The sequence below is a fragment of the Opisthocomus hoazin genome, chromosome 24 (genome assembly GCF_030867145.1).
Source record: "Opisthocomus hoazin isolate bOpiHoa1 chromosome 24, bOpiHoa1.hap1, whole genome shotgun sequence".
NCBI classification, from domain to species: domain Eukaryota; kingdom Metazoa; phylum Chordata; class Aves; order Opisthocomiformes; family Opisthocomidae; genus Opisthocomus; species Opisthocomus hoazin.
In genome coordinates, this window is record NC_134437.1 from 7,287,224 (window position 1) to 7,315,183 (window position 27,960).

At 47.6% G+C, this 27,960-nt stretch overlaps 1 protein-coding gene across 10 annotated transcripts in view; it reads left to right on the forward strand.

The window, feature by feature from the left end:
• ARHGAP32 (Rho GTPase activating protein 32) overlaps positions 1 to 27,960 on the forward strand; it is a 275,382-nt gene that overhangs the window by 231,606 nt on the left and 15,816 nt on the right. For all 10 annotated transcript variants that reach the window (XM_075442313.1, XM_075442318.1, XM_075442319.1 and 7 more), the window contains 3 exons: positions 172 to 316; positions 1,005 to 1,087; positions 27,746 to 27,853. In XM_075442313.1, coding sequence (XP_075298428.1) covers positions 172 to 316; positions 1,005 to 1,087; positions 27,746 to 27,853 — 336 coding nt within the window. The remainder of the gene's footprint in view (positions 1 to 171; positions 317 to 1,004; positions 1,088 to 27,745; positions 27,854 to 27,960) is intronic.

Here is a 27,960-nt window from a genome sequence, read left to right on the forward strand (position 1 = left end):
GTGCAGTCTAGCAGCACCACAGCCATGGGTCGTGTGGCTTTGGTGATGAAGTGTTTATTTTTTCCTGTAAATCAAGAAACCCTTGCTTTTCTTGACTGTGATTCACGCCGGGTTTTATTTTCATTTCTCATTTGCAAAGCCCTTTGCCCATTTTTCTGTTCTCCTTTCCAGCCACGAGTTTGACTCCGAGCAGATTCCTGACTTGACGAAGGACATTTACATCCAGGACATTCACTGCGTGGGCTCCCTCTGCAAACTGTACTTCCGCGAACTCCCGAACCCTCTGCTGACCTACCAACTCTACGAGAAGTTCTCGGTAAGTACGAGGCAGTGCCTTTCGCTTTCCCCTCCAGCGTGGCAGGTTGAACAGAGGAGCGCTGAAGAGGATCCAGCAGCAAGCTCAACCCGTCCTCCACTCCTCTTCCTCTCACTTCTGCTGAAGTGGGGGTTTTTGGAGAGATGGGAAGGGCGTATCTCCAAAATTACCAGTGTGGCTTTGCTACCCGCTGCTGGGAGCACCCTGCATTTCAGAGCGCGGCGACACCCCAGGTTTGAGGTCCCTTTGCTATTTCCCCTCTAGGTTTACTCCGGCGTGCCTTTGTCCCCCACTCCACACCGTATTGATTCCACCGTTGGGGCCCCAGCAGAAGGTTACTGGGACGCTGACAGTGCTTGCAAGAATTCCCCTATCGTTTTCCATTCCCCAGTGATTTCTCAAACAGGAGCGGGACTGGGAGCAAACGCCGCTTGGAGCTGAACGCTCTCTGCAAGGAACTGCTCTGGGCAATTAAGCTAGAAAGTGACCCAGATCTTGATTGATTTGCCCTCTCTCACGTTACCGCTGCGCCGGTCTGTCCCCAAGAGACAGGCACCTCTCTGCAGGCAGAGCAGAGCAACAAGATCCTCCTCGCAACTGAAGAGCAGGACGTTGGCCACGGGGTTCAAGAAGCTGTGGCAGGTACCTAGTCTTATTTGCAGCTAAATCCCTTCCCGCCTTGTTCCAGGACGCCGTTTCTGCTGCGACGGATGAAGAACGGTTGGTTAAAATCCACGACGTCATCCAGCAGCTGCCCCCTCCTCACTACAGGTTAGTGCGGCCTCTGCTCCGCTCGTTGTGTTGCTCAGGCGTTTTACTGGAGCCAGCATTTCAGGGGTGAGGGGATACGACGCCGCTTTTTCCCTCTCAAGACGGCCGCGCTGCGCCTCTGTATATGAAAATGGTTTATGGCTATATAAAGTTGATTTATATTTTAATTTGCTCATTATCAGACAAACATTTTGCGTACTCTTATTTGATTTCCTTGGAAACTGCGCGTCGGAGGCAAGGACAGGCTCGTTGCGGCGGAAGTGGCGGATGTGGCAAAGGCAGTAGTTCTGGCGCGGGGGGCACACGGCCGGATCGTGGAGCCACAATTTAAAAAAGGGACACGTAGCCACAACAGCTGGTTCAGGTCTACAGTTTATTTATTATTTATTTATTATACACTTGCTGTCACCTATAGATGCCTGCTATATGTTAGTGTCAGATTCTGTTAGTTAAGGACACTCGGTGTCACCTATAGATGCTGGCTGTCTGTTAGTGTCAGATTCTGTTAGTTAAGGACCCTCGGTGTCACCTATAGATGCTGGCTCTCTGTTAGTGTCAGATTCTGTTAGTTAAGGACCCTCGGTGTCCCCCGGTGTCACCTATAGATGCTGGCTGTCTGTTAGTGCAGATTCTGTTAGTTAAGGACACTCGGTGTCACCTATAGATGCTGGCTGTCTGTTAGTGTCAGATTCTGTTAGTTAAGGACACTCGGTGTCACCTATAGATGCTGGCTGTCTGTTAGTGTCAGATTCTGTTAGTTAAGGACCCTCGGTGTCCCCCGGTGTCACCTATAGATGCTGACTGTCTGTTAGTGTCAGATTCTGTTAGTTAAGGACCCTCGGTGTCCCCCGGTGTCACCTATAGATGCTGGCTGTCTGTTAGTGTCAGATTCTGTTAGTTAAGGACACTCGGTGTCCCCCAGTGTCACCTATAGATGCCGGCTATCTGTTAGTGTCAGATTCTGTTAGTTAAGGACACTCGGTGACCCCCGGTGTCACCTATAGATGCTGGCTGTCTGTTAGTGTCAGATTCTGTTAGTTAAGGACACTCGGTGTCACCTATAGATGCTGGCTGTCTGTTAGTGTCAGATTCTGTTAGTTAAGGACCCTCGGTGTCCCCCGGTGTCACCTATAGATGCTGGCTGTCTGTTAGTGCAGATTCTGTTAGTTAAGGACACTCGGTGTCACCTATAGATGCTGGCTGTCTGTTAGTGTCAGATTCTGTTAGTTAAGGACACTCGGTGTCCCCCGGTGTCACCTATAGATGCTGGCTGGCTGTTAGTGTCAGATTCTGTTAGTTAAGGACACTCGGTGTCACCTATAGATGCTGGCTGTCTGTTAGTGTCAGATTCTGTTAGTTAAGGACACTCGGTGTCCCCCGGTGTCACCTATAGATGCTGGCTGTCTGTTAGTGTCAGATTCTGTTAGTTAAGGACACTCGGTGTCACCTATAGATGCTGGCTGTCTGTTAGTGTCAGATTCTGTTAGTTAAGGACACTCGGTGTCACCTATAGATGCTGGCTGTCTGTTAGTGCAGATTCTGTTAGTTAAGGACACTCGGTGTCACCTATAGATGCTGGCTGTCTGTTAGTGTCAGATTCTGTTAGTTAAGGACACTCGGTGTCACCTATAGATGCTGGCTGTCTGTTAGTGTCAGATTCTGTTAGTTAAGGACACTCGGTGTCACCTATAGATGCTGGCTGTCTGTTAGTGTCAGATTCTGTTAGTTAAGGACACTCGGTGTCCCCCGGTGTCACCTATAGATGCTGGCTGTCTGTTAGTGTCAGATTCTGTTAGTTAAGGACACTCAGTGTCCCCCAGTGTCACCTATAGATGCTGGCTGTCTGTTAGTGTCAGATTCTGTTAGTTAAGGACACTCGGTGTCACCTATAGATGCTGGCTGTCTGTTAGTGTCAGATTCTGTTAGTTAAGGACACTCGGTGTCACCTATAGATGCTGGCTGTCTGTTAGTGTCAGATTCTGTTAGTTAAGGACACTCGGTGTCACCTATAGATGCTGGCTGTCTGTTAGTGTCAGATTCTGTTAGTTAAGGACACTCGATGTCACCTATAGATGCCGGCTGTCTGTTAGTGTCAGATTCTGTTAGTTAAGGACCCTCGGTGTCCCCCGGTGTCACCTATAGATGCTGGCTGTCTGTTAGTGTCAGATTCTGTTAGTTAAGGACACTCGGTGTCACCTATAGATGCTGGCTGTCTGTTAGTGTCAGATTCTGTTAGTTAAGGACCCTCGGTGTCACCTATAGATGCTGGCTGTCTGTTAGTGTCAGATTCTGTTAGTTAAGGACACTCAGTGTCCCCCGGTGTCACCTATAGATGCTGGCTGTCTGTTAGTGTCAGATTTTTTGTTAAGGACACTCGGTGTCACCTATAGATGCTGGCTGTCTGTTAGTGTCAGATTCTGTTAGTTAAGGACACTTGGTGTCACCTATAGATGCTGGCTGTCTGTTAGTGTCAGATTCTGTTAGTTAAGGACACTCGGTGTCCCCCGGTGTCACCTATAGATGCTGGCTGTCTGTTAGTGTCAGATTCTGTTAGTTAAGGACACTCGGTGTCCCCCGGTGTCACCTATAGATGCTGGCTGTCTGTTAGTGTCAGATTCTGTTAGTTAAGGACACTCGGTGTCACCTATAGATGCTGGCTGTCTGTTAGTGTCAGATTCTGTTAGTTAAGGACACTCGGTGTCACCTATAGATGCTGGCTGTCTGTTAGTGTCAGATTCTGTTAGTTAAGGACACTCGGTGTCACCTATACATGCTGGCTGTCTCTTAGTGTCAGATTCTGTTAGTTAAGGACCCTCGGTGTCCCCCGGTGTCACCTATAGATGCTGGCTGTCTGTTAGTGTCAGATTCTGTTAGTTAAGGACACTCGGTGTCACCTATAGATGCTGGCTGTCTGTTAGTGTCAGATTCTGTTAGTTAAGGACACTCGGTGTCCCCCGGTGTCACCTATAGATGCTGGCTGTCTGTTAGTGTCAGATTCTGTTAGTTAAGGACACTCGGTGTCCCCCGGTGTCACCTATAGATGCTGGCTGTCTGTTAGTGTCAGATTCTGTTAGTTAAGGACACTCGGTGTCACCTATAGATGCTGGCTGTCTGTTAGTGTCAGATTCTGTTAGTTAAGGACACTCGGTGTCACCTATAGATGCTGGCTGTCTGTTAGTGTCAGATTCTGTTAGTTAAGGACACTCGGTGTCACCTATAGATGCTGGCTGTCTGTTAGTGTCAGATTCTGTTAGTTAAGGACACTCGGTGTCACCTATAGATGCCTGTTGTCTGTTAGTGTCAGATTCTGTTAGTTAAGGACACTCGGTGTCACCTATAGATGCCTGTTGTCTGTTAGTGTCAGATTCTGTTAGTTAAGGACACTCGGTGTCTCCCGGTGTCACCTATAGATGCTGGCTGTCTGTTAGTGTCAGATTCTGTTAGTTAAGGACCCTCGGTGTCCCCCGGTGTCACCTATAGATGCTGGCTGTCTGTTAGTGTCAGATTGTTTTAGTTAAGGACACTCGGTGTCACCTATAGATGCTGGCTGTCTGTTAGTGTCAGATTCTGTTAGTTAAGGACACTCGGTGTCACCTATAGATGCTGGCTGTCTGTTAGTGTCAGATTCTGTTAGTTAAGGACCCTCGGTGTCCCCCGGTGTCACCTATAGATGCTGGCTGTCTGTTAGTGCAGATTCTGTTAGTTAAGGACACTCGGTGTCACCTATAGATGCTGGCTGTCTGTTAGTGTCAGATTCTGTTAGTTAAGGACACTCGGTGTCACCTATAGATGCTGGCTGTCTGTTAGTGTCAGATTCTGTTAGTTAAGGACCCTCGGTCCCCCCCGGTGTCACCTATAGATGCTGGCTGTCTGTTAGTGTCAGATTCTGTTAGTGAAGGACACTCGGTGTCCCCCAGTGTCACCTATAGATGCCGGCTGTCTGTTAGTGTCAGATTCTGTTAGTTAAGGACACTCGGTGTCACCTATAGATGCTGGCTGTCTGTTAGTGTCAGATTCTGTTAGTTAAGGACACTCGGTGTCACCTATAGATGCTGGCTGTCTGTTAGTGTCAGATTCTGTTAGTTAAGGACACTCGGTGTCACCTATAGATGCTGGCTGTCTGTTAGTGTCAGATTGTTTTAGTTAAGGACACTCGGTGTCACCTATGGATGCTGGCTGTCTGTTAGTGTCAGATTCTGTTAGTTAAGGACACTCGCTGCCCCCCGGTGTCACCTATAGATGCTGGCTGTCTGTTAGTGTCAGATTCTGTTAGTTAAGGACACTCGGTGTCCCCCGGTGTCACCTATAGATGCTGGGTGTCTGTTAGTGTCAGATTCTGTTAGTTAAGGACACTCGGTGTCACCTATAGATGCTGGCTGTCTGTTAGTGTCAGATTCTGTTAGTTAAGGACACTCGGTGTCACCTATAGATGCTGGCTGTCTGTTAGTGTCAGATTCTGTTAGTTAAGGACACTCGGTGTCACCTATAGATGCTGGCTGTCTGTTAGTGTCAGATTCTGTTAGTTAAGGACACTCGGTGTCACCTATAGATGCCTGTTGTCTATTAGTGTCAGATTCTGTTAGTTAAGGACACTCGGTGTCACCTATAGATGCTGGCTGTCTGTTAGTGTCAGATTCTGTTAGTTAAGGACACTCGATGTCACCTATAGATGCCGGCTGTCTGTTAGTGTCAGATTCTGTTAGTTAAGGACCCTCGGTGTCCCCCGGTGTCACCTATAGATGCTGGCTGTCTGTTAGTGTCAGATTCTGTTAGTTAAGGACACTCGGTGTCACCTATAGATGCTGGCTGTCTGTTAGTGTCAGATTCTGTTAGTTAAGGACCCTCGGTGTCCCCCAGTGTCACCTATAGGTGCCGGCTGTCTGTTAGTGTCAGATTCTGTTAGTTAAGGACACTCGGTGTCCCCCGGTGTCACCTATAGATGCTGGCTGTCTGTTAGTGTCAGATTCTGTTAGTTAAGGACACTCGGTGTCACCTATAGATGCTGGCTGTCTGTTAGTGTCAGATTCTGTTAGTTAAGGACACTCGGTGTCACCTATAGATGCTGGCTGTCTGTTAGTGTCAGATTCTGTTAGTTAAGGACACTCGGTGTCCCCCAGTGTCACCTATAGATGCTGGCTGTCTGTTAGTGTCAGATTCTGTTAGTTAAGGACCCTCGGTGTCCCCCGGTGTCACCTATAGATGCTGGCTGTCTGTTAGTGTCAGATTCTGTTAGTTAAGGACACTCGGTGTCACCTATAGATGCTGGCTGTCTGTTAGTGTCAGATTCTGTTAGTTAAGGACACTTGGTGTCACCTATAGATGCTGGCTGTCTGTTAGTGTCAGATTCTGTTAGTTAAGGACACTCGGTGTCCCCCGGTGTCACCTATAGATGCTGGCTGTCTGTTAGTGTCAGATTCTGTTAGTTAAGGACCCTCGGTGTCCCCCGGTGTCACCTATAGATGCTGACTGTCTGTTAGTGTCAGATTCTGTTAGTTAAGGACCCTCGGTGTCCCCCGGTGTCACCTATAGATGCTGGCTGTCTGTTAGTGTCAGATTCTGTTAGTTAAGGACACTCGGTGTCCCCCAGTGTCACCTATAGATGCTGGCTGTCTGTTAGTGTCAGATTCTGTTAGTTAAGGACACTCGGTGTCACCTATAGATGCTGGCTGTCTGTTAGTGTCAGATTCTGTTAGTTAAGGACACTCGGTGTCACCTATAGATGCTGGCTGTCTCTTAGTGTCAGATTCTGTTAGTTAAGGACCCTCGGTGTCCCCCGGTGTCACCTATAGATGCTGGCTGTCTGTTAGTGTCAGATTCTGTTAGTTAAGGACACTCGGTGTCACCTATAGATGCTGGCTGTCTGTTAGTGTCAGATTCTGTTAGTTAAGGACACTCAGTGTCCCCCGGTGTCACCTATAGATGCTGGCTGTCTGTTAGTGTCGGATTCTGTTAGTTAAGGACCCTCGGTGTCCCCCGGTGTGACCTATAGATGCTGGCTGTCTGTTAGTGTCAGATTCTGTTAGTTAAGGACACTCGGTGTCACCTATAGATGCTGGCTGTCTGTTAGTGTCAGATTCTGTTAGTTAAGGACACTCGGTGTCCCCCGGTGTCACCTATAGATGCTGGCTGTCTGTTAGTGTCAGATTCTGTTAGTTAAGGACACTCGGTGTCCCCCGGTGTCACCTATAGATGCTGGCTGTCTGTTAGTGTCAGATTCTGTTAGTTAAGGACACTCGGTGTCACCTATGGATGCTGGCTGTCTGTTAGTGTCAGATTCTGTTAGTTAAGGACACTCGGTGTCACCTATAGATGCTGGCTGTCTGTTAGTGTCAGATTCTGTTAGTTAAGGACACTCGGTGTCCCCCGGTGTCACCTATAGATGCTGGCTGTCTGTTAGTGTCAGATTCTGTTAGTTGAGGACACTCGGTGTCACCTATAGATGCTGGCTGTCTGTTAGTGTCAGATTCTGTTAGTTAAGGACACTCGGTGTCCCCCGGTGTCACCTATAGATGCTGGCTGTCTGTTAGTGTCAGATTCTGTTAGTTAAGGACACTCGGTGTCCCCCAGTGTCACCTATAGATGCTGGCTGTCTGTTAGTGTCAGATTCTGTTAGTTAAGGACACTCGGTGTCACCTATAGATGCTGGCTGTCTGTTAGTGTCAGATTCTGTTAGTTAAGGACACTCGGTGTCACCTATAGATGCTGGCTGTCTGTTAGTGTCAGATTCTGTTAGTTAAGGACACTCGGTGTCACCTATAGATGCCTGTTGTCTGTTAGTGTCAGATTCTGTTAGTTAAGGACACTCGGTGTCTCCCGGTGTCACCTATAGATGCTGGCTGTCTGTTAGTGTCAGATTCTGTTAGTTAAGGACCCTCGGTGTCCCCCGGTGTCACCTATAGATGCTGGCTGTCTGTTAGTGTCAGATTGTTTTAGTTAAGGACACTCGGTGTCACCTATAGATGCTGGCTGTCTGTTAGTGTCAGATTCTGTTAGTTAAGGACACTCGGTGTCACCTATAGATGCTGGCTGTCTGTTAGTGTCAGATTCTGTTAGTTAAGGACCCTCGGTGTCCCCCGGTGTCACCTATAGATGCTGGCTGTCTGTTAGGGTCAGATTCTGTTAGTGAAGGACACTCGGTGTCCCCCAGTGTCACCTATAGATGCCGGCTGTCTGTTAGTGTCAGATTCTGTTAGTTAAGGACACTCGGTGACCCCCGGTGTCACCTATGGATGCTGGCTGTCTGTTAGTGTCAGATTCTGTTAGTTAAGGACACTCGGTGTCACCTATAGATGCTGGCTGTCTGTTAGTGTCAGATTCTGTTAGTTAAGGACACTCGGTGTCACCTATAGATGCTGGCTGTCTGTTAGTGTCAGATTGTTTTAGTTAAGGACACTCGGTGTCACCTATGGATGCTGGCTGTCTGTTAGTGTCAGATTCTGTTAGTTAAGGACACTCGGTGTCACCTATAGATGCTGGCTGTCTGTTAGTGTCAGATTCTGTTAGTTAAGGACACTCGGTGTCACCTATAGATGCCTGTTGTCTGTTAGTGTCAGATTCTGTTAGTTAAGGACACTCGGTGTCACCTATAGATGCCTGTTGTCTGTTAGTGTCAGATTCTGTTAGTTAAGGACACTCAGTGTCCCCCGGTGTCACCTATAGATGCTGGCTGTCTGTTAGTGTCAGATTTTTTGTTAAGGACACTCGGTGTCACCTATAGATGCTGGCTGTCTGTTAGTGTCAGATTCTGTTAGTTAAGGACACTTGGTGTCACCTATAGATGCTGGCTGTCTGTTAGTGTCAGATTCTGTTAGTTAAGGACACTCGGTGTCCCCCGGTGTCACCTATAGATGCTGGCTGTCTGTTAGTGTCAGATTCTGTTAGTTAAGGACACTCGGTGTCCCCCGGTGTCACCTATAGATGCTGGCTGTCTGTTAGTGTCAGATTCTGTTAGTTAAGGACACTCGGTGTCACCTATAGATGCTGGCTGTCTGTTAGTGTCAGATTCTGTTAGTTAAGGACACTCGGTGTCACCTATAGATGCTGGCTGTCTGTTAGTGTCAGATTCTGTTAGTTAAGGACACTCGGTGTCACCTATACATGCTGGCTGTCTCTTAGTGTCAGATTCTGTTAGTTAAGGACCCTCGGTGTCCCCCGGTGTCACCTATAGATGCTGGCTGTCTGTTAGTGTCAGATTCTGTTAGTTAAGGACACTCGGTGTCACCTATAGATGCTGGCTGTCTGTTAGTGTCAGATTCTGTTAGTTAAGGACACTCGGTGTCCCCCGGTGTCACCTATAGATGCTGGCTGTCTGTTAGTGTCAGATTCTGTTAGTTAAGGACACTCGGTGTCCCCCGGTGTCACCTATAGATGCTGGCTGTCTGTTAGTGTCAGATTCTGTTAGTTAAGGACACTCGGTGTCACCTATAGATGCTGGCTGTCTGTTAGTGTCAGATTCTGTTAGTTAAGGACACTCGGTGTCACCTATAGATGCTGGCTGTCTGTTAGTGTCAGATTCTGTTAGTTAAGGACACTCGGTGTCACCTATAGATGCCTGTTGTCTGTTAGTGTCAGATTCTGTTAGTTAAGGACACTCGGTGTCACCTATAGATGCCTGTTGTCTGTTAGTGTCAGATTCTGTTAGTTAAGGACACTCGGTGTCTCCCGGTGTCACCTATAGATGCTGGCTGTCTGTTAGTGTCAGATTCTGTTAGTTAAGGACCCTCGGTGTCCCCCGGTGTCACCTATAGATGCTGGCTGTCTGTTAGTGTCAGATTGTTTTAGTTAAGGACACTCGGTGTCACCTATAGATGCTGGCTGTCTGTTAGTGTCAGATTCTGTTAGTTAAGGACACTCGGTGTCACCTATAGATGCTGGCTGTCTGTTAGTGTCAGATTCTGTTAGTTAAGGACCCTCGGTGTCCCCCGGTGTCACCTATAGATGCTGGCTGTCTGTTAGTGCAGATTCTGTTAGTTAAGGACACTCGGTGTCACCTATAGATGCTGGCTGTCTGTTAGTGTCAGATTCTGTTAGTTAAGGACACTCGGTGTCACCTATAGATGCTGGCTGTCTGTTAGTGTCAGATTCTGTTAGTTAAGGACCCTCGGTCCCCCCCGGTGTCACCTATAGATGCTGGCTGTCTGTTAGGGTCAGATTCTGTTAGTGAAGGACACTCGGTGTCCCCCAGTGTCACCTATAGATGCCGGCTGTCTGTTAGTGTCAGATTCTGTTAGTTAAGGACACTCGGTGTCACCTATAGATGCTGGCTGTCTGTTAGTGTCAGATTCTGTTAGTTAAGGACACTCGGTGTCACCTATAGATGCTGGCTGTCTGTTAGTGTCAGATTCTGTTAGTTAAGGACACTCGGTGTCACCTATAGATGCTGGCTGTCTGTTAGTGTCAGATTGTTTTAGTTAAGGACACTCGGTGTCACCTATGGATGCTGGCTGTCTGTTAGTGTCAGATTCTGTTAGTTAAGGACACTCGCTGCCCCCCGGTGTCACCTATAGATGCTGGCTGTCTGTTAGTGTCAGATTCTGTTAGTTAAGGACCCTCGGTGTCCCCCGGTGTCACCTATAGATGCTGGCTGTCTGTTAGTGTCAGATTCTGTTAGTTAAGGACACTCGGTGTCCCCCGGTGTCACCTATAGATGCTGGGTGTCTGTTAGTGTCAGATTCTGTTAGTTAAGGACACTCGGTGTCACCTATAGATGCTGGCTGTCTGTTAGTGTCAGATTCTGTTAGTTAAGGACACTCGGTGTCACCTATAGATGCTGGCTGTCTGTTAGTGTCAGATTCTGTTAGTTAAGGACACTCGGTGTCACCTATAGATGCTGGCTGTCTGTTAGTGTCAGATTCTGTTAGTTAAGGACACTCGGTGTCACCTATAGATGCCTGTTGTCTATTAGTGTCAGATTCTGTTAGTTAAGGACACTCGGTGTCACCTATAGATGCTGGCTGTCTGTTAGTGTCAGATTCTGTTAGTTAAGGACACTCGATGTCACCTATAGATGCCGGCTGTCTGTTAGTGTCAGATTCTGTTAGTTAAGGACCCTCGGTGTCCCCCGGTGTCACCTATAGATGCTGGCTGTCTGTTAGTGTCAGATTCTGTTAGTTAAGGACACTCGGTGTCACCTATAGATGCTGGCTGTCTGTTAGTGTCAGATTCTGTTAGTTAAGGACACTCGGTGTCCCCCAGTGTCACCTATAGGTGCCGGCTGTCTGTTAGTGTCAGATTCTGTTAGTTAAGGACACTCGGTGTCCCCCGGTGTCACCTATAGATGCTGGCTGTCTGTTAGTGTCAGATTCTGTTAGTTAAGGACACTCGGTGTCACCTATAGATGCTGGCTGTCTGTTAGTGTCAGATTCTGTTAGTTAAGGACACTCGGTGTCACCTATAGATGCTGGCTGTCTGTTAGTGTCAGATTCTGTTAGTTAAGGACACTCGGTGTCCCCCAGTGTCACCTATAGATGCTGGCTGTCTGTTAGTGTCAGATTCTGTTAGTTAAGGACCCTCGGTGTCCCCCGGTGTCACCTATAGATGCTGGCTGTCTGTTAGTGTCAGATTCTGTTAGTTAAGGACACTCGGTGTCACCTATAGATGCTGGCTGTCTGTTAGTGTCAGATTCTGTTAGTTAAGGACCCTCGGTGTCACCTATAGAGGCTGGCTGTCTGTTAGTGTCAGATTCTGTTAGTTAAGGACACTCAGTGTCCCCCGGTGTCACCTATAGATGCTGGCTGTCTGTTAGTGTCAGATTTTTTGTTAAGGACACTCGGTGTCACCTATAGATGCTGGCTGTCTGTTAGTGTCAGATTCTGTTAGTTAAGGACACTTGGTGTCACCTATAGATGCTGGCTGTCTGTTAGTGTCAGATTCTGTTAGTTAAGGACACTCGGTGTCCCCCGGTGTCACCTATAGATGCTGGCTGTCTGTTAGTGTCAGATTCTGTTAGTTAAGGACCCTCGGTGTCCCCCGGTGTCACCTATAGATGCTGACTGTCTGTTAGTGTCAGATTCTGTTAGTTAAGGACCCTCGGTGTCCCCCGGTGTCACCTATAGATGCTGGCTGTCTGTTAGTGTCAGATTCTGTTAGTTAAGGACACTCGGTGTCCCCCAGTGTCACCTATAGATGCTGGCTGTCTGTTAGTGTCAGATTCTGTTAGTTAAGGACACTCGGTGTCACCTATAGATGCTGGCTGTCTGTTAGTGTCAGATTCTGTTAGTTAAGGACACTCGGTGTCACCTATAGATGCTGGCTGTCTCTTAGTGTCAGATTCTGTTAGTTAAGGACCCTCGGTGTCCCCCGGTGTCACCTATAGATGCTGGCTGTCTGTTAGTGTCAGATTCTGTTAGTTAAGGACACTCGGTGTCACCTATAGATGCTGGCTGTCTGTTAGTGTCAGATTCTGTTAGTTAAGGACACTCGGTGTCCCCCGGTGTCACCTATAGATGCTGGCTGTCTGTTAGTGTCAGATTCTGTTAGTTAAGGACACTCGGTGTCCCCCGGTGTCACCTATAGATGCTGGCTGTCTGTTAGTGTCAGATTCTGTTAGTTAAGGACACTCGGTGTCACCTATAGATGCTGGCTGTCTGTTAGTGTCAGATTCTGTTAGTTAAGGACACTCGGTGTCACCTATAGATGCTGGCTGTCTGTTAGTGTCAGATTCTGTTAGTTAAGGACACTCGGTGTCACCTATACATGCTGGCTGTCTCTTAGTGTCAGATTCTGTTAGTTAAGGACCCTCGGTGTCCCCCGGTGTCACCTATAGATGCTGGCTGTCTGTTAGTGTCAGATTCTGTTAGTTAAGGACACTCGGTGTCACCTATAGATGCTGGCTGTCTGTTAGTGTCAGATTCTGTTAGTTAAGGACACTCGGTGTCCCCCGGTGTCACCTATAGATGCTGGCTGTCTGTTAGTGTCAGATTCTGTTAGTTAAGGACACTCGGTGTCCCCCGGTGTCACCTATAGATGCTGGCTGTCTGTTAGTGTCAGATTCTGTTAGTTAAGGACACTCGGTGTCACCTATAGATGCTGGCTGTCTGTTAGTGTCAGATTCTGTTAGTTAAGGACACTCGGTGTCACCTATAGATGCTGGCTGTCTGTTAGTGTCAGATTCTGTTAGTTAAGGACACTCGGTGTCACCTATAGATGCTGGCTGTCTGTTAGTGTCAGATTCTGTTAGTTAAGGACACTCGGTGTCACCTATAGATGCCTGTTGTCTGTTAGTGTCAGATTCTGTTAGTTAAGGACACTCGGTGTCACCTATAGATGCCTGTTGTCTGTTAGTGTCAGATTCTGTTAGTTAAGGACACTCGGTGTCTCCCGGTGTCACCTATAGATGCTGGCTGTCTGTTAGTGTCAGATTCTGTTAGTTAAGGACCCTCGGTGTCCCCCGGTGTCACCTATAGATGCTGGCTGTCTGTTAGTGTCAGATTGTTTTAGTTAAGGACACTCGGTGTCACCTATAGATGCTGGCTGTCTGTTAGTGTCAGATTCTGTTAGTTAAGGACACTCGGTGTCACCTATAGATGCTGGCTGTCTGTTAGTGTCAGATTCTGTTAGTTAAGGACCCTCGGTGTCCCCCGGTGTCACCTATAGATGCTGGCTGTCTGTTAGTGCAGATTCTGTTAGTTAAGGACACTCGGTGTCACCTATAGATGCTGGCTGTCTGTTAGTGTCAGATTCTGTTAGTTAAGGACACTCGGTGTCACCTATAGATGCTGGCTGTCTGTTAGTGTCAGATTCTGTTAGTTAAGGACCCTCGGTCCCCCCCGGTGTCACCTATAGATGCTGGCTGTCTGTTAGGGTCAGATTCTGTTAGTGAAGGACACTCGGTGTCCCCCAGTGTTACCTATAGATGCCGGCTGTCTGTTAGTGTCAGATTCTGTTAGTTAAGGACACTCGGTGTCACCTATAGATGCTGGCTGTCTGTTAGTGTCAGATTCTGTTAGTTAAGGACACTCGGTGTCACCTATAGATGCTGGCTGTCTGTTAGTGTCAGATTCTGTTAGTTAAGGACACTCGGTGTCACCTATAGATGCTGGCTGTCTGTTAGTGTCAGATTGTTTTAGTTAAGGACACTCGGTGTCACCTATGGATGCTGGCTGTCTGTTAGTGTCAGATTCTGTTAGTTAAGGACACTCGCTGCCCCCCGGTGTCACCTATAGATGCTGGCTGTCTGTTAGTGTCAGATTCTGTTAGTTAAGGACCCTCGGTGTCCCCCGGTGTCACCTATAGATGCTGGCTGTCTGTTAGTGTCAGATTCTGTTAGTTAAGGACACTCGGTGTCCCCCGGTGTCACCTATAGATGCTGGGTGTCTGTTAGTGTCAGATTCTGTTAGTTAAGGACACTCGGTGTCACCTATAGATGCTGGCTGTCTGTTAGTGTCAGATTCTGTTAGTTAAGGACACTCGGTGTCACCTATAGATGCTGGCTGTCTGTTAGTGTCAGATTCTGTTAGTTAAGGACACTCGGTGTCACCTATAGATGCTGGCTGTCTGTTAGTGTCAGATTCTGTTAGTTAAGGACACTCGGTGTCACCTATAGATGCCTGTTGTCTATTAGTGTCAGATTCTGTTAGTTAAGGACACTCGGTGTCACCTATAGATGCTGGCTGTCTGTTAGTGTCAGATTCTGTTAGTTAAGGACACTCGATGTCACCTATAGATGCCGGCTGTCTGTTAGTGTCAGATTCTGTTAGTTAAGGACCCTCGGTGTCCCCCGGTGTCACCTATAGATGCTGGCTGTCTGTTAGTGTCAGATTCTGTTAGTTAAGGACACTCGGTGTCACCTATAGATGCTGGCTGTCTGTTAGTGTCAGATTCTGTTAGTTAAGGACACTCGGTGTCCCCCAGTGTCACCTATAGGTGCCGGCTGTCTGTTAGTGTCAGATTCTGTTAGTTAAGGACACTCGGTGTCCCCCGGTGTCACCTATAGATGCTGGCTGTCTGTTAGTGTCAGATTCTGTTAGTTAAGGACACTCGGTGTCACCTATAGATGCTGGCTGTCTGTTAGTGTCAGATTCTGTTAGTTAAGGACACTCGGTGTCACCTATAGATGCTGGCTGTCTGTTAGTGTCAGATTCTGTTAGTTAAGGACACTCGGTGTCCCCCAGTGTCACCTATAGATGCTGGCTGTCTGTTAGTGTCAGATTCTGTTAGTTAAGGACCCTCGGTGTCCCCCGGTGTCACCTATAGATGCTGGCTGTCTGTTAGTGTCAGATTCTGTTAGTTAAGGACACTCGGTGTCACCTATAGATGCTGGCTGTCTGTTAGTGTCAGATTCTGTTAGTTAAGGACCCTCGGTGTCACCTATAGAGGCTGGCTGTCTGTTAGTGTCAGATTCTGTTAGTTAAGGACACTCAGTGTCCCCCGGTGTCACCTATAGATGCTGGCTGTCTGTTAGTGTCAGATTTTTTGTTAAGGACACTCGGTGTCACCTATAGATGCTGGCTGTCTGTTAGTGTCAGATTCTGTTAGTTAAGGACACTTGGTGTCACCTATAGATGCTGGCTGTCTGTTAGTGTCAGATTCTGTTAGTTAAGGACACTCGGTGTCCCCCGGTGTCACCTATAGATGCTGGCTGTCTGTTAGTGTCAGATTCTGTTAGTTAAGGACCCTCGGTGTCCCCCGGTGTCACCTATAGATGCTGACTGTCTGTTAGTGTCAGATTCTGTTAGTTAAGGACCCTCGGTGTCCCCCGGTGTCACCTATAGATGCTGGCTGTCTGTTAGTGTCAGATTCTGTTAGTTAAGGACACTCGGTGTCCCCCAGTGTCACCTATAGATGCTGGCTGTCTGTTAGTGTCAGATTCTGTTAGTTAAGGACACTCGGTGTCACCTATAGATGCTGGCTGTCTGTTAGTGTCAGATTCTGTTAGTTAAGGACACTCGGTGTCACCTATAGATGCTGGCTGTCTCTTAGTGTCAGATTCTGTTAGTTAAGGACCCTCGGTGTCCCCCGGTGTCACCTATAGATGCTGGCTGTCTGTTAGTGTCAGATTCTGTTAGTTAAGGACACTCGGTGTCACCTATAGATGCTGGCTGTCTGTTAGTGTCAGATTCTGTTAGTTAAGGACACTCGGTGTCCCCCGGTGTCACCTATAGATGCTGGCTGTCTGTTAGTGTCAGATTCTGTTAGTTAAGGACACTCGGTGTCCCCCGGTGTCACCTATAGATGCTGGCTGTCTGTTAGTGTCAGATTCTGTTAGTTAAGGACACTCGGTGTCACCTATGGATGCTGGCTGTCTGTTAGTGTCAGATTCTGTTAGTTAAGGACACTCGGTGTCACCTATAGATGCTGGCTGTCTGTTAGTGTCAGATTCTGTTAGTTAAGGACACTCGGTGTCCCCCGTTGTGACCTATAGATTCTGGCTGTCTGTTAGTGTCAGATTCTGTTAGTTAAGGACACTTGGTGTCACCTATAGATGCTGGCTGTCTGTTAGTGTCAGATTCTGTTAGTTAAGGACACTCGGTGTCACCTATAGATGCTGGCTGTCTGTTAGTGTCAGATTCTGTTAGTTAAGGACACTCGGTGTCCCCCGGTGTCACCTATAGATGCTGGCTGTCTGTTAGTGTCAGATTCTGTTAGTTGAGGACACTCGGTGTCACCTATAGATGCTGGCTGTCTGTTAGTGTCAGATTCTGTTAGTTAAGGACACTCGGTGTCCCCCGGTGTCACCTATAGATGCTGGCTGTCTGTTAGTGTCAGATTCTGTTAGTTAAGGACACTCGGTGTCCCCCAGTGTCACCTATAGATGCTGGCTGTCTGTTAGTGTCAGATTCTGTTAGTTAAGGACACTCGGTGTCACCTATAGATGCTGGCTGTCTGTTAGTGTCAGATTCTGTTAGTTAAGGACACTCGGTGTCACCTATAGATGCTGGCTGTCTGTTAGTGTCAGATTCTGTTAGTTAAGGACACTCGGTGTCACCTATAGATGCCTGTTGTCTGTTAGTGTCAGATTCTGTTAGTTAAGGACACTCGGTGTCTCCCGGTGTCACCTATAGATGCTGGCTGTCTGTTAGTGTCAGATTCTGTTAGTTAAGGACCCTCGGTGTCCCCCGGTGTCACCTATAGATGCTGGCTGTCTGTTAGTGTCAGATTGTTTTAGTTAAGGACACTCGGTGTCACCTATAGATGCTGGCTGTCTGTTAGTGTCAGATTCTGTTAGTTAAGGACACTCGGTGTCACCTATAGATGCTGGCTGTCTGTTAGTGTCAGATTCTGTTAGTTAAGGACCCTCGGTGTCCCCCGGTGTCACCTATAGATGCTGGCTGTCTGTTAGGGTCAGATTCTGTTAGTGAAGGACACTCGGTGTCCCCCAGTGTCACCTATAGATGCCGGCTGTCTGTTAGTGTCAGATTCTGTTAGTTAAGGACACTCGGTGACCCCCGGTGTCACCTATGGATGCTGGCTGTCTGTTAGTGTCAGATTCTGTTAGTTAAGGACACTCGGTGTCACCTATAGATGCTGGCTGTCTGTTAGTGTCAGATTCTGTTAGTTAAGGACACTCGGTGTCACCTATAGATGCTGGCTGTCTGTTAGTGTCAGATTGTTTTAGTTAAGGACACTCGGTGTCACCTATGGATGCTGGCTGTCTGTTAGTGTCAGATTCTGTTAGTTAAGGACACTCGGTGTCCCCCGGTGTCACCTATAGATGCTGGCTGTCTGTTAGGGTCAGATTCTGTTAGTTAAGGACACTCGGTGTCACCTATAGATGCTGGCTGTCTGTTAGTGTCAGATTCTGTTAGTTAAGGACACTCGGTGTCACCTATAGATGCTGGCTGTCTGTTAGTGTCAGATTCTGTTAGTTAAGGACACTCGGTGTCACCTATAGATGCTGGCTGTCTGTTAGTGTCAGATTCTGTTAGTTAAGGACACTCGGTGTCACCTATAGATGCTGGCTGTCTGTTAGTGTCAGATTCTGTTAGTTAAGGACACTCGCTGCCCCCCGGTGTCACCTATAGATGCTGGCTGTCTGTTAGTGTCAGATTCTGTTAGTTAAGGACCCTCGGTGTCCCCCGGTGTCACCTATAGATGCTGGCTGTCTGTTAGTGTCAGATTCTGTTAGTTAAGGACACTCGGTGTCCCCCGGTGTCACCTATAGATGCTGGGTGTCTGTTAGTGTCAGATTCTGTTAGTTAAGGACACTCGGTGTCACCTATAGATGCTGGCTGTCTGTTAGTGTCAGATTCTGTTAGTTAAGGACACTCGGTGTCACCTATAGATGCTGGCTGTCTGTTAGTGTCAGATTCTGTTAGTTAAGGACACTCGGTGTCACCTATAGATGCTGGCTGTCTGTTAGTGTCAGATTCTGTTAGTTAAGGACACTCGGTGTCACCTATAGATGCCTGTTGTCTATTAGTGTCAGATTCTGTTAGTTAAGGACACTCGGTGTCACCTATAGATGCTGGCTGTCTGTTAGTGTCAGATTCTGTTAGTTAAGGACACTCGATGTCACCTATAGATGCCGGCTGTCTGTTAGTGTCAGATTCTGTTAGTTAAGGACCCTCGGTGTCCCCCGGTGTCACCTATAGATGCTGGCTGTCTGTTAGTGTCAGATTCTGTTAGTTAAGGACACTCGGTGTCACCTATAGATGCTGGCTGTCTGTTAGTGTCAGATTCTGTTAGTTAAGGACACTCGGTGTCCCCCAGTGTCACCTATAGGTGCCGGCTGTCTGTTAGTGTCAGATTCTGTTAGTTAAGGACACTCGGTGTCCCCCGGTGTCACCTATAGATGCTGGCTGTCTGTTAGTGTCAGATTCTGTTAGTTAAGGACACTCGGTGTCACCTATAGATGCTGGCTGTCTGTTAGTGTCAGATTCTGTTAGTTAAGGACACTCGGTGTCACCTATAGATGCTGGCTGTCTGTTAGTGTCAGATTCTGTTAGTTAAGGACACTCGGTGTCCCCCAGTGTCACCTATAGATGCTGGCTGTCTGTTAGTGTCAGATTCTGTTAGTTAAGGACCCTCGGTGTCCCCCGGTGTCACCTATAGATGCTGGCTGTCTGTTAGTGTCAGATTCTGTTAGTTAAGGACACTCGGTGTCACCTATAGATGCTGGCTGTCTGTTAGTGTCAGATTCTGTTAGTTAAGGACCCTCGGTGTCACCTATAGAGGCTGGCTGTCTGTTAGTGTCAGATTCTGTTAGTTAAGGACACTCAGTGTCCCCCGGTGTCACCTATAGATGCTGGCTGTCTGTTAGTGTCAGATTTTTTGTTAAGGACACTCGGTGTCACCTATAGATGCTGGCTGTCTGTTAGTGTCAGATTCTGTTAGTTAAGGACACTTGGTGTCACCTATAGATGCTGGCTGTCTGTTAGTGTCAGATTCTGTTAGTTAAGGACACTCGGTGTCCCCCGGTGTCACCTATAGATGCTGGCTGTCTGTTAGTGTCAGATTCTGTTAGTTAAGGACCCTCGGTGTCCCCCGGTGTCACCTATAGATGCTGACTGTCTGTTAGTGTCAGATTCTGTTAGTTAAGGACCCTCGGTGTCCCCCGGTGTCACCTATAGATGCTGGCTGTCTGTTAGTGTCAGATTCTGTTAGTTAAGGACACTCGGTGTCCCCCAGTGTCACCTATAGATGCTGGCTGTCTGTTAGTGTCAGATTCTGTTAGTTAAGGACACTCGGTGTCACCTATAGATGCTGGCTGTCTGTTAGTGTCAGATTCTGTTAGTTAAGGACACTCGGTGTCACCTATAGATGCTGGCTGTCTCTTAGTGTCAGATTCTGTTAGTTAAGGACCCTCGGTGTCCCCCGGTGTCACCTATAGATGCTGGCTGTCTGTTAGTGTCAGATTCTGTTAGTTAAGGACACTCGGTGTCACCTATAGATGCTGGCTGTCTGTTAGTGTCAGATTCTGTTAGTTAAGGACACTCGGTGTCCCCCGGTGTCACCTATAGATGCTGGCTGTCTGTTAGTGTCAGATTCTGTTAGTTAAGGACACTCGGTGTCCCCCGGTGTCACCTATAGATGCTGGCTGTCTGTTAGTGTCAGATTCTGTTAGTTAAGGACACTCGGTGTCACCTATGGATGCTGGCTGTCTGTTAGTGTCAGATTCTGTTAGTTAAGGACACTCGGTGTCACCTATAGATGCTGGCTGTCTGTTAGTGTCAGATTCTGTTAGTTAAGGACACTCGGTGTCCCCCGTTGTGACCTATAGATTCTGGCTGTCTGTTAGTGTCAGATTCTGTTAGTTAAGGACACTTGGTGTCACCTATAGATGCTGGCTGTCTGTTAGTGTCAGATTCTGTTAGTTAAGGACACTCGGTGTCACCTATAGATGCTGGCTGTCTGTTAGTGTCAGATTCTGTTAGTTAAGGACACTCGGTGTCCCCCGGTGTCACCTATAGATGCTGGCTGTCTGTTAGTGTCAGATTCTGTTAGTTGAGGACACTCGGTGTCACCTATAGATGCTGGCTGTCTGTTAGTGTCAGATTCTGTTAGTTAAGGACACTCGGTGTCCCCCGGTGTCACCTATAGATGCTGGCTGTCTGTTAGTGTCAGATTCTGTTAGTTAAGGACACTCGGTGTCCCCCAGTGTCACCTATAGATGCTGGCTGTCTGTTAGTGTCAGATTCTGTTAGTTAAGGACACTCGGTGTCACCTATAGATGCTGGCTGTCTGTTAGTGTCAGATTCTGTTAGTTAAGGACACTCGGTGTCACCTATAGATGCTGGCTGTCTGTTAGTGTCAGATTCTGTTAGTTAAGGACACTCGGTGTCACCTATAGATGCCTGTTGTCTGTTAGTGTCAGATTCTGTTAGTTAAGGACACTCGGTGTCTCCCGGTGTCACCTATAGATGCTGGCTGTCTGTTAGTGTCAGATTCTGTTAGTTAAGGACCCTCGGTGTCCCCCGGTGTCACCTATAGATGCTGGCTGTCTGTTAGTGTCAGATTGTTTTAGTTAAGGACACTCGGTGTCACCTATAGATGCTGGCTGTCTGTTAGTGTCAGATTCTGTTAGTTAAGGACACTCGGTGTCACCTATAGATGCTGGCTGTCTGTTAGTGTCAGATTCTGTTAGTTAAGGACCCTCGGTGTCCCCCGGTGTCACCTATAGATGCTGGCTGTCTGTTAGGGTCAGATTCTGTTAGTGAAGGACACTCGGTGTCCCCCAGTGTCACCTATAGATGCCGGCTGTCTGTTAGTGTCAGATTCTGTTAGTTAAGGACACTCGGTGACCCCCGGTGTCACCTATGGATGCTGGCTGTCTGTTAGTGTCAGATTCTGTTAGTTAAGGACACTCGGTGTCACCTATAGATGCTGGCTGTCTGTTAGTGTCAGATTCTGTTAGTTAAGGACACTCGGTGTCACCTATAGATGCTGGCTGTCTGTTAGTGTCAGATTGTTTTAGTTAAGGACACTCGGTGTCACCTATGGATGCTGGCTGTCTGTTAGTGTCAGATTCTGTTAGTTAAGGACACTCGGTGTCCCCCGGTGTCACCTATAGATGCTGGGTGTCTGTTAGTGTCAGATTCTGTTAGTTAAGGACACTCGGTGTCACCTATAGATGCTGGCTGTCTGTTAGTGTCAGATTCTGTTAGTTAAGGACACTCGGTGTCACCTATAGATGCTGGCTGTCTGTTAGTGTCAGATTCTGTTAGTTAAGGACACTCGGTGTCACCTATAGATGCTGGCTGTCTGTTAGTGTCAGATTCTGTTAGTTAAGGACACTCGGTGTCACCTATAGATGCCTGTTGTCTATTAGTGTCAGATTCTGTTAGTTAAGGACACTCGGTGTCACCTATAGATGCTGGCTGTCTGTTAGTGTCAGATTCTGTTAGTTAAGGACACTCGATGTCACCTATAGATGCCGGCTGTCTGTTAGTGTCAGATTCTGTTAGTTAAGGACCCTCGGTGTCCCCCGGTGTCACCTATAGATGCTGGCTGTCTGTTAGTGTCAGATTCTGTTAGTTAAGGACCCTCGGTGTCCCCCAGTGTCACCTATAGGTGCCGGCTGTCTGTTAGTGTCAGATTCTGTTAGTTAAGGACACTCGGTGTCCCCCGGTGTCACCTATAGATGCTGGCTGTCTGTTAGTGTCAGATTCTGTTAGTTAAGGACACTCGGTGTCACCTATAGATGCTGGCTGTCTGTTAGTGTCAGATTCTGTTAGTTAAGGACACTCGGTGTCACCTATAGATGCTGGCTGTCTGTTAGTGTCAGATTCTGTTAGTTAAGGACACTCGGTGTCCCCCAGTGTCACCTATAGATGCTGGCTGTCTGTTAGTGTCAGATTCTGTTAGTTAAGGACCCTCGGTGTCCCCCGGTGTCACCTATAGATGCTGGCTGTCTGTTAGTGTCAGATTCTGTTAGTTAAGGACCCTCGGTGTCACCTATAGAGGCTGGCTGTCTGTTAGTGTCAGATTCTGTTAGTTAAGGACACTCAGTGTCCCCCGGTGTCACCTATAGATGCTGGCTGTCTGTTAGTGTCAGATTTTTTGTTAAGGACACTCGGTGTCACCTATAGATGCTGGCTGTCTGTTAGTGTCAGATTCTGTTAGTTAAGGACACTTGGTGTCACCTATAGATGCTGGCTGTCTGTTAGTGTCAGATTCTGTTAGTTAAGGACACTCGGTGTCCCCCGGTGTCACCTATAGATGCTGGCTGTCTGTTAGTGTCAGATTCTGTTAGTTAAGGACCCTCGGTGTCCCCCGGTGTCACCTATAGATGCTGACTGTCTGTTAGTGTCAGATTCTGTTAGTTAAGGACCCTCGGTGTCCCCCGGTGTCACCTATAGATGCTGGCTGTCTGTTAGTGTCAGATTCTGTTAGTTAAGGACACTCGGTGTCCCCCAGTGTCACCTATAGATGCTGGCTGTCTGTTAGTGTCAGATTCTGTTAGTTAAGGACACTCGGTGTCACCTATAGATGCTGGCTGTCTGTTAGTGTCAGATTCTGTTAGTTAAGGACCCTCGGTGTCACCTATAGAGGCTGGCTGTCTGTTAGTGTCAGATTCTGTTAGTTAAGGACACTCGGTGTCCCCCGGTGTCACCTATAGATGCTGGCTGTCTGTTAGTGTCAGATTCTGTTAGTTAAGGACACTCGGTGTCCCCCGGTGTCACCTATAGATGCTGGCTGTCTGTTAGTGTCAGATTCTGTTAGTTAAGGACACTCGGTGTCACCTATGGATGCTGGCTGTCTGTTAGTGTCAGATTCTGTTAGTTAAGGACACTCGGTGTCACCTATAGATGCTGGCTGTCTGTTAGTGTCAGATTCTGTTAGTTAAGGACACTCGGTGTCACCTATAGATGCTGGCTGTCTGTTAGTGTCAGATTCTGTTAGTTGAGGACACTCGGTGTCCCTCGGTGTCACCTATAGATGCTGGCTGTCTGTTAGTGTCAGATTCTGTTAGTTAAGGACACTCGGTGTCACCTATAGATGCTGGCTGTCTGTTAGTGTCAGATTCTGTTAGTTAAGGACACTCGGTGTCCCCCGGTGTCACCTATAGATGCTGGCTGTCTGTTAGTGTCAGATTCTGTTAGTTGAGGACACTCGGTGTCACCTATAGATGCTGGCTGTCTGTTAGTGTCAGATTCTGTTAGTTAAGGACCCTCGGTGTCACCTATAGATGCTGGCTGTCTGTTAGTGTCAGATTCTGTTAGTTAAGGACACTCAGTGTCCCCCGGTGTCACCTATAGATGCTGGCTGTCTGTTAGTGTCAGATTTTTTGTTAAGGACACTCGGTGTCACCTATAGATGCTGGCTGTCTGTTAGTGTCAGATTCTGTTAGTTAAGGACACTTGGTGTCACCTATAGATGCTGGCTGTCTGTTAGTGTCAGATTCTGTTAGTTAAGGACACTCGGTGTCCCCCGGTGTCACCTATAGATGCTGGCTGTCTGTTAGTGTCAGATTCTGTTAGTTAAGGACACTCGGTGTCCCCCAGTGTCACCTATAGATGCTGGCTGTCTGTTAGTGTCAGATTCTGTTAGTTAAGGACACTCGGTGTCACCTATAGATGCTGGCTGTCTGTTAGTGTCAGATTCTGTTAGTTAAGGACACTCGGTGTCACCTATAGATGCTGGCTGTCTGTTAGTGTCAGATTCTGTTAGTTAAGGACACTCGGTGTCACCTATGGATGCTGGCTGTCTGTTAGTGTCAGATTCTGTTAGTTAAGGACACTCGGTGTCCCCCGGTGTCACCTATAGATGCTGGCTGTCTGTTAGTGTCAGATTCTGTTAGTTAAGGACACTCGGTGTCCCCCGGTGTCACCTATAGATGCTGGCTGTCTGTTAGTGTCAGATTCTGTTAGTTAAGGACACTCGGTGTCCCCCGGTGTCACCTATAGATGCTGGCTGTCTGTTAGTGTCAGATTCTGTTAGTTAAGGACACTCGGTGTCACCTATAGATGCTGGCTGTCTGTTAGTGTCAGATTCTGTTAGTTAAGGACACTCGGTGTCTCCCGGTGTCACCTATAGATGCTGGCTGTCTGTTAGTGTCAGATTCTGTTAGTTAAGGACCCTCGGTGTCCCCCGGTGTCACCTATAGATGCTGGCTGTCTGTTAGTGCAGATTCTGTTAGTTAAGGACACTCGGTGTCACCTATAGATGCTGGCTGTCTGTTAGTGTCAGATTCTGTTAGTTAAGGACACTCGGTGTCACCTATAGATGCTGGCTCTCTGTTAGTGTCAGATTCTGTTAGTTAAGGACACTCGGTGTCACCTATAGATGCCTGTTGTCTGTTAGTGTCAGATTCTGTTAGTTAAGGACACTCGGTGTCACCTATAGATGCTGGCTGTCTGTTAGTGTCAGATTCTGTTAGTTAAGGACACTCGGTGTCACCTATAGATGCTGGCTCTCTGTTAGTGTCAGATTCTGTTAGTTAAGGACACTCGGTGTCACCTATAGATGCCTGTTGTCTGTTAGTGTCAGATTCTGTTAGTTAAGGACACTCGGTGTCACCTATAGATGCTGGCTGTCTGTTAGCGTCAGATTCTGTTAGTTAAGGACACTCGGTGTCACCTATAGATGCTGGCTGTCTGTTAGCGTCAGATTCTGTTAGTTAAGGACACTCGGTGTCCCCCGGTGTCACCTATAGATGCTGGCTGTCTGTTAGTGTCAGATTCTGTTAGTTAAGGACACTCGGTGTCCCCCGGTGTCACCTATAGATGCTGGCTGTCTGTTAGTGTCAGATTCTGTTAGTTAAGGACACTCGGTGTCACCTATAGATGCTGGCTGTCTGTTAGTGTCAGATTCTGTTAGTTAAGGACACTCGGTGTCACCTATAGATGCTGGCTGTCTGTTAGTGTCAGATTCTGTTAGTTAAGGACACTCGGTGTCACCTATAGATGCTGGCTGTCTGTTAGTGTCAGATTCTGTTAGTTAAGGACACTCGGTGTCCCCCGGTGTCACCTATAGATGCTGGCTGTCTGTTAGTGTCAGATTCTGTTAGTTAAGGACCCTCGGTGTCCCCCGGTGTCACCTATAGATGCCGGCTGTCTGTTAGTGTCAGATTCTGTTAGTTAAGGACACTCGGTGTCACCTATAGATGCCGGCTGTCTGTTAGTGTCAGATTCTGTTAGTTAAGGACACTTGGTGTCACCTATGGATGCTGGCTGTCTGTTAGTGTCAGATTCTGTTAGTTAAGGACACTCGGTGTCCCCCGGTGTCACCTATGGATGCTGGCTGTCTGTTAGTGTCAGATTCTGTTAGTTAAGGACACTCGGTGTCACCTATAGATGCTGGCTGTCTGTTAGTGTCAGATTCTGTTAAGGACACTCGGTGTCACCTATAGATGCTGGCTGTCTGTTAGTGTCAGATTCTGTTAGTTAAGGACACTCGGTGTCCCCCGGTGTCACCTATAGATGCTGGCTGTCTGTTAGTGTCAGATTCTGTTAGTTAAGGACCCTCGGTGTCCCCCGGTGTCACCTATAGATGCCGGCTGTCTGTTAGTGTCAGATTCTGTTAGTTAAGGACACTCGGTGTCACCTATAGATGCCGGCTGTCTGTTAGTGTCAGATTCTGTTAGTTAAGGACACTTGGTGTCACCTATGGATGCTGGCTGTCTGTTAGTGTCAGATTCTGTTAGTTAAGGACACTCGGTGTCACCTATAGATGCTGGCTGTCTGTTAGTGTCAGATTCTGTTAGTTAAGGACACTCGGTGTCCCCCGGTGTCACCTATAGATGCTGGCTGTCTGTTAGTGTCAGATTCTGTTAGTTGAGGACACTTGTCACTTGTCACAGTCACTCGTTGTCCAGTGGTCTTACCTGTAGATGCTGGTCTGTTGTTGGTATGTCCTTATGATAGTTTCTGATAATTGCAGTTGGCAGAGTGGTTTTGTTATGGTAATATATGGTAATTTGCAGAACGAGTTTTTATTTTGTGCTTTGAGTGGGCAGTTGTAATGGCTGAAGAGATTTATTTAGATATTGATATCTGTTTACAATAATTTGTTGTAATATTTAAATATTATTTAGCATTTATTCCAATAACAATTAAATTTTACCTGATTGATGTAAGTAACTAATTATATGTTATTTGAATATCAGTTACTTATTGTTTCTCAATTATTCTCAACTTGTTTTACAAGCCATATTGTTCTTTTACTTGATTTTTAACTAATTAGTGTAATTGCTGGTACTTTATAGTATCTAATTGTAATATTTTATTTATGTTAATTAAGAGAGCTGAGGCTTGGAGATGATTTTCTCCAATACGTACCTGCTCTGCCTCATTTTCTCTGGTGCATCCCAGAGTTCCCCTAAAATGACTCCGATGTTTTGGGGGTAACAGATCTGTGGAGCCTGTGTGTGTGTCTTACCCCAGAGAGGGGGCGTGGGAGCCCCCCCGTGCAAAATGGTGTAGCTGGAGACGGGCTGCTGCTCTCCTCCTTTCCTGAGGTTTGCTTAAAAAAGGAAAAAACCACTTTATTTCTCTGCTACTCTGCGCTGAGAAGTTCCACGCAGGGATCCAGGCTTCGGCAGCCTAAGCTGGAGCAGGGCGGCGCTGCAGATGTCCGCTTTCTTTCCTGCCAGAAACATCCATCTTCGCTTCGGGTTCTGTCCATTTGTGAAATTTTGAGCCCCAAGGGCCCCCCATCCGCTGCCCCCTGCCAAAAAAGAGACACAGTGAGCCAGAGGCGGGCTGGCACACGGCAGCCTTCCCGCTGCCCCCCCATGCTCCCTCCTCCTCCCGGGTGCTGCACTAGGGTTTAACATAAAACCCTCCCAGGTTTAACCTTGTTGTCACCTTACATCCCAGGAAGAAACCTGGAGCCCGTGGTTTCCTAAGTGGAACTCGATGCAGTTTGCTGGTGTTCAGTATCCTGGGGTGTCTGAATCAATAAGCATCAACACTCAGCACCCTTCCAGCACCCAGCCCTGCCATCGCACGGGGTGTGTTGCCATTGCCCAGCCTTGCGGTGAAGCAGCCAGGCGCTGGATTTCCAGATCCCGCTGTGCTGGGGGCATTTCGGTTATTCCCGTGGACCGAGCACGGATGCTTTGACCGTCGTTTCGCTGAGCCTGGGTAAATCAGGAGAGACTCCCCTCGCCCCACCCCGGTGTAATTATTTGCTAAAGACAGCTTTGCCGTCAGTCTTAGGGTACATAGTTCAACATTTTGTTTCCATGAGGAAAATAATGAACTGGGGTTTGTTTTGTAAACTGCAGCACAGCCTTGCTCACTGGTGCTGAACATTTGCCTGTCTGCTGTTTTCCAGGACACTGGAGTTCCTAATGAGGCACTTGGCTCGTCTGGCTGATTACTGCTCCATCACAAATATGCACACCAAGAACTTAGCGATTGTCTGGGCTCCAAACCTCCTGAGGTACTCTTTCTTCCCCCCCTCAATACAAGATAAGGTTTTATATTTATAAAAACAAGACAGATATACCTGTTCTCCAGAAAATCATAACTTTCAGCAGTTGAGAGAGA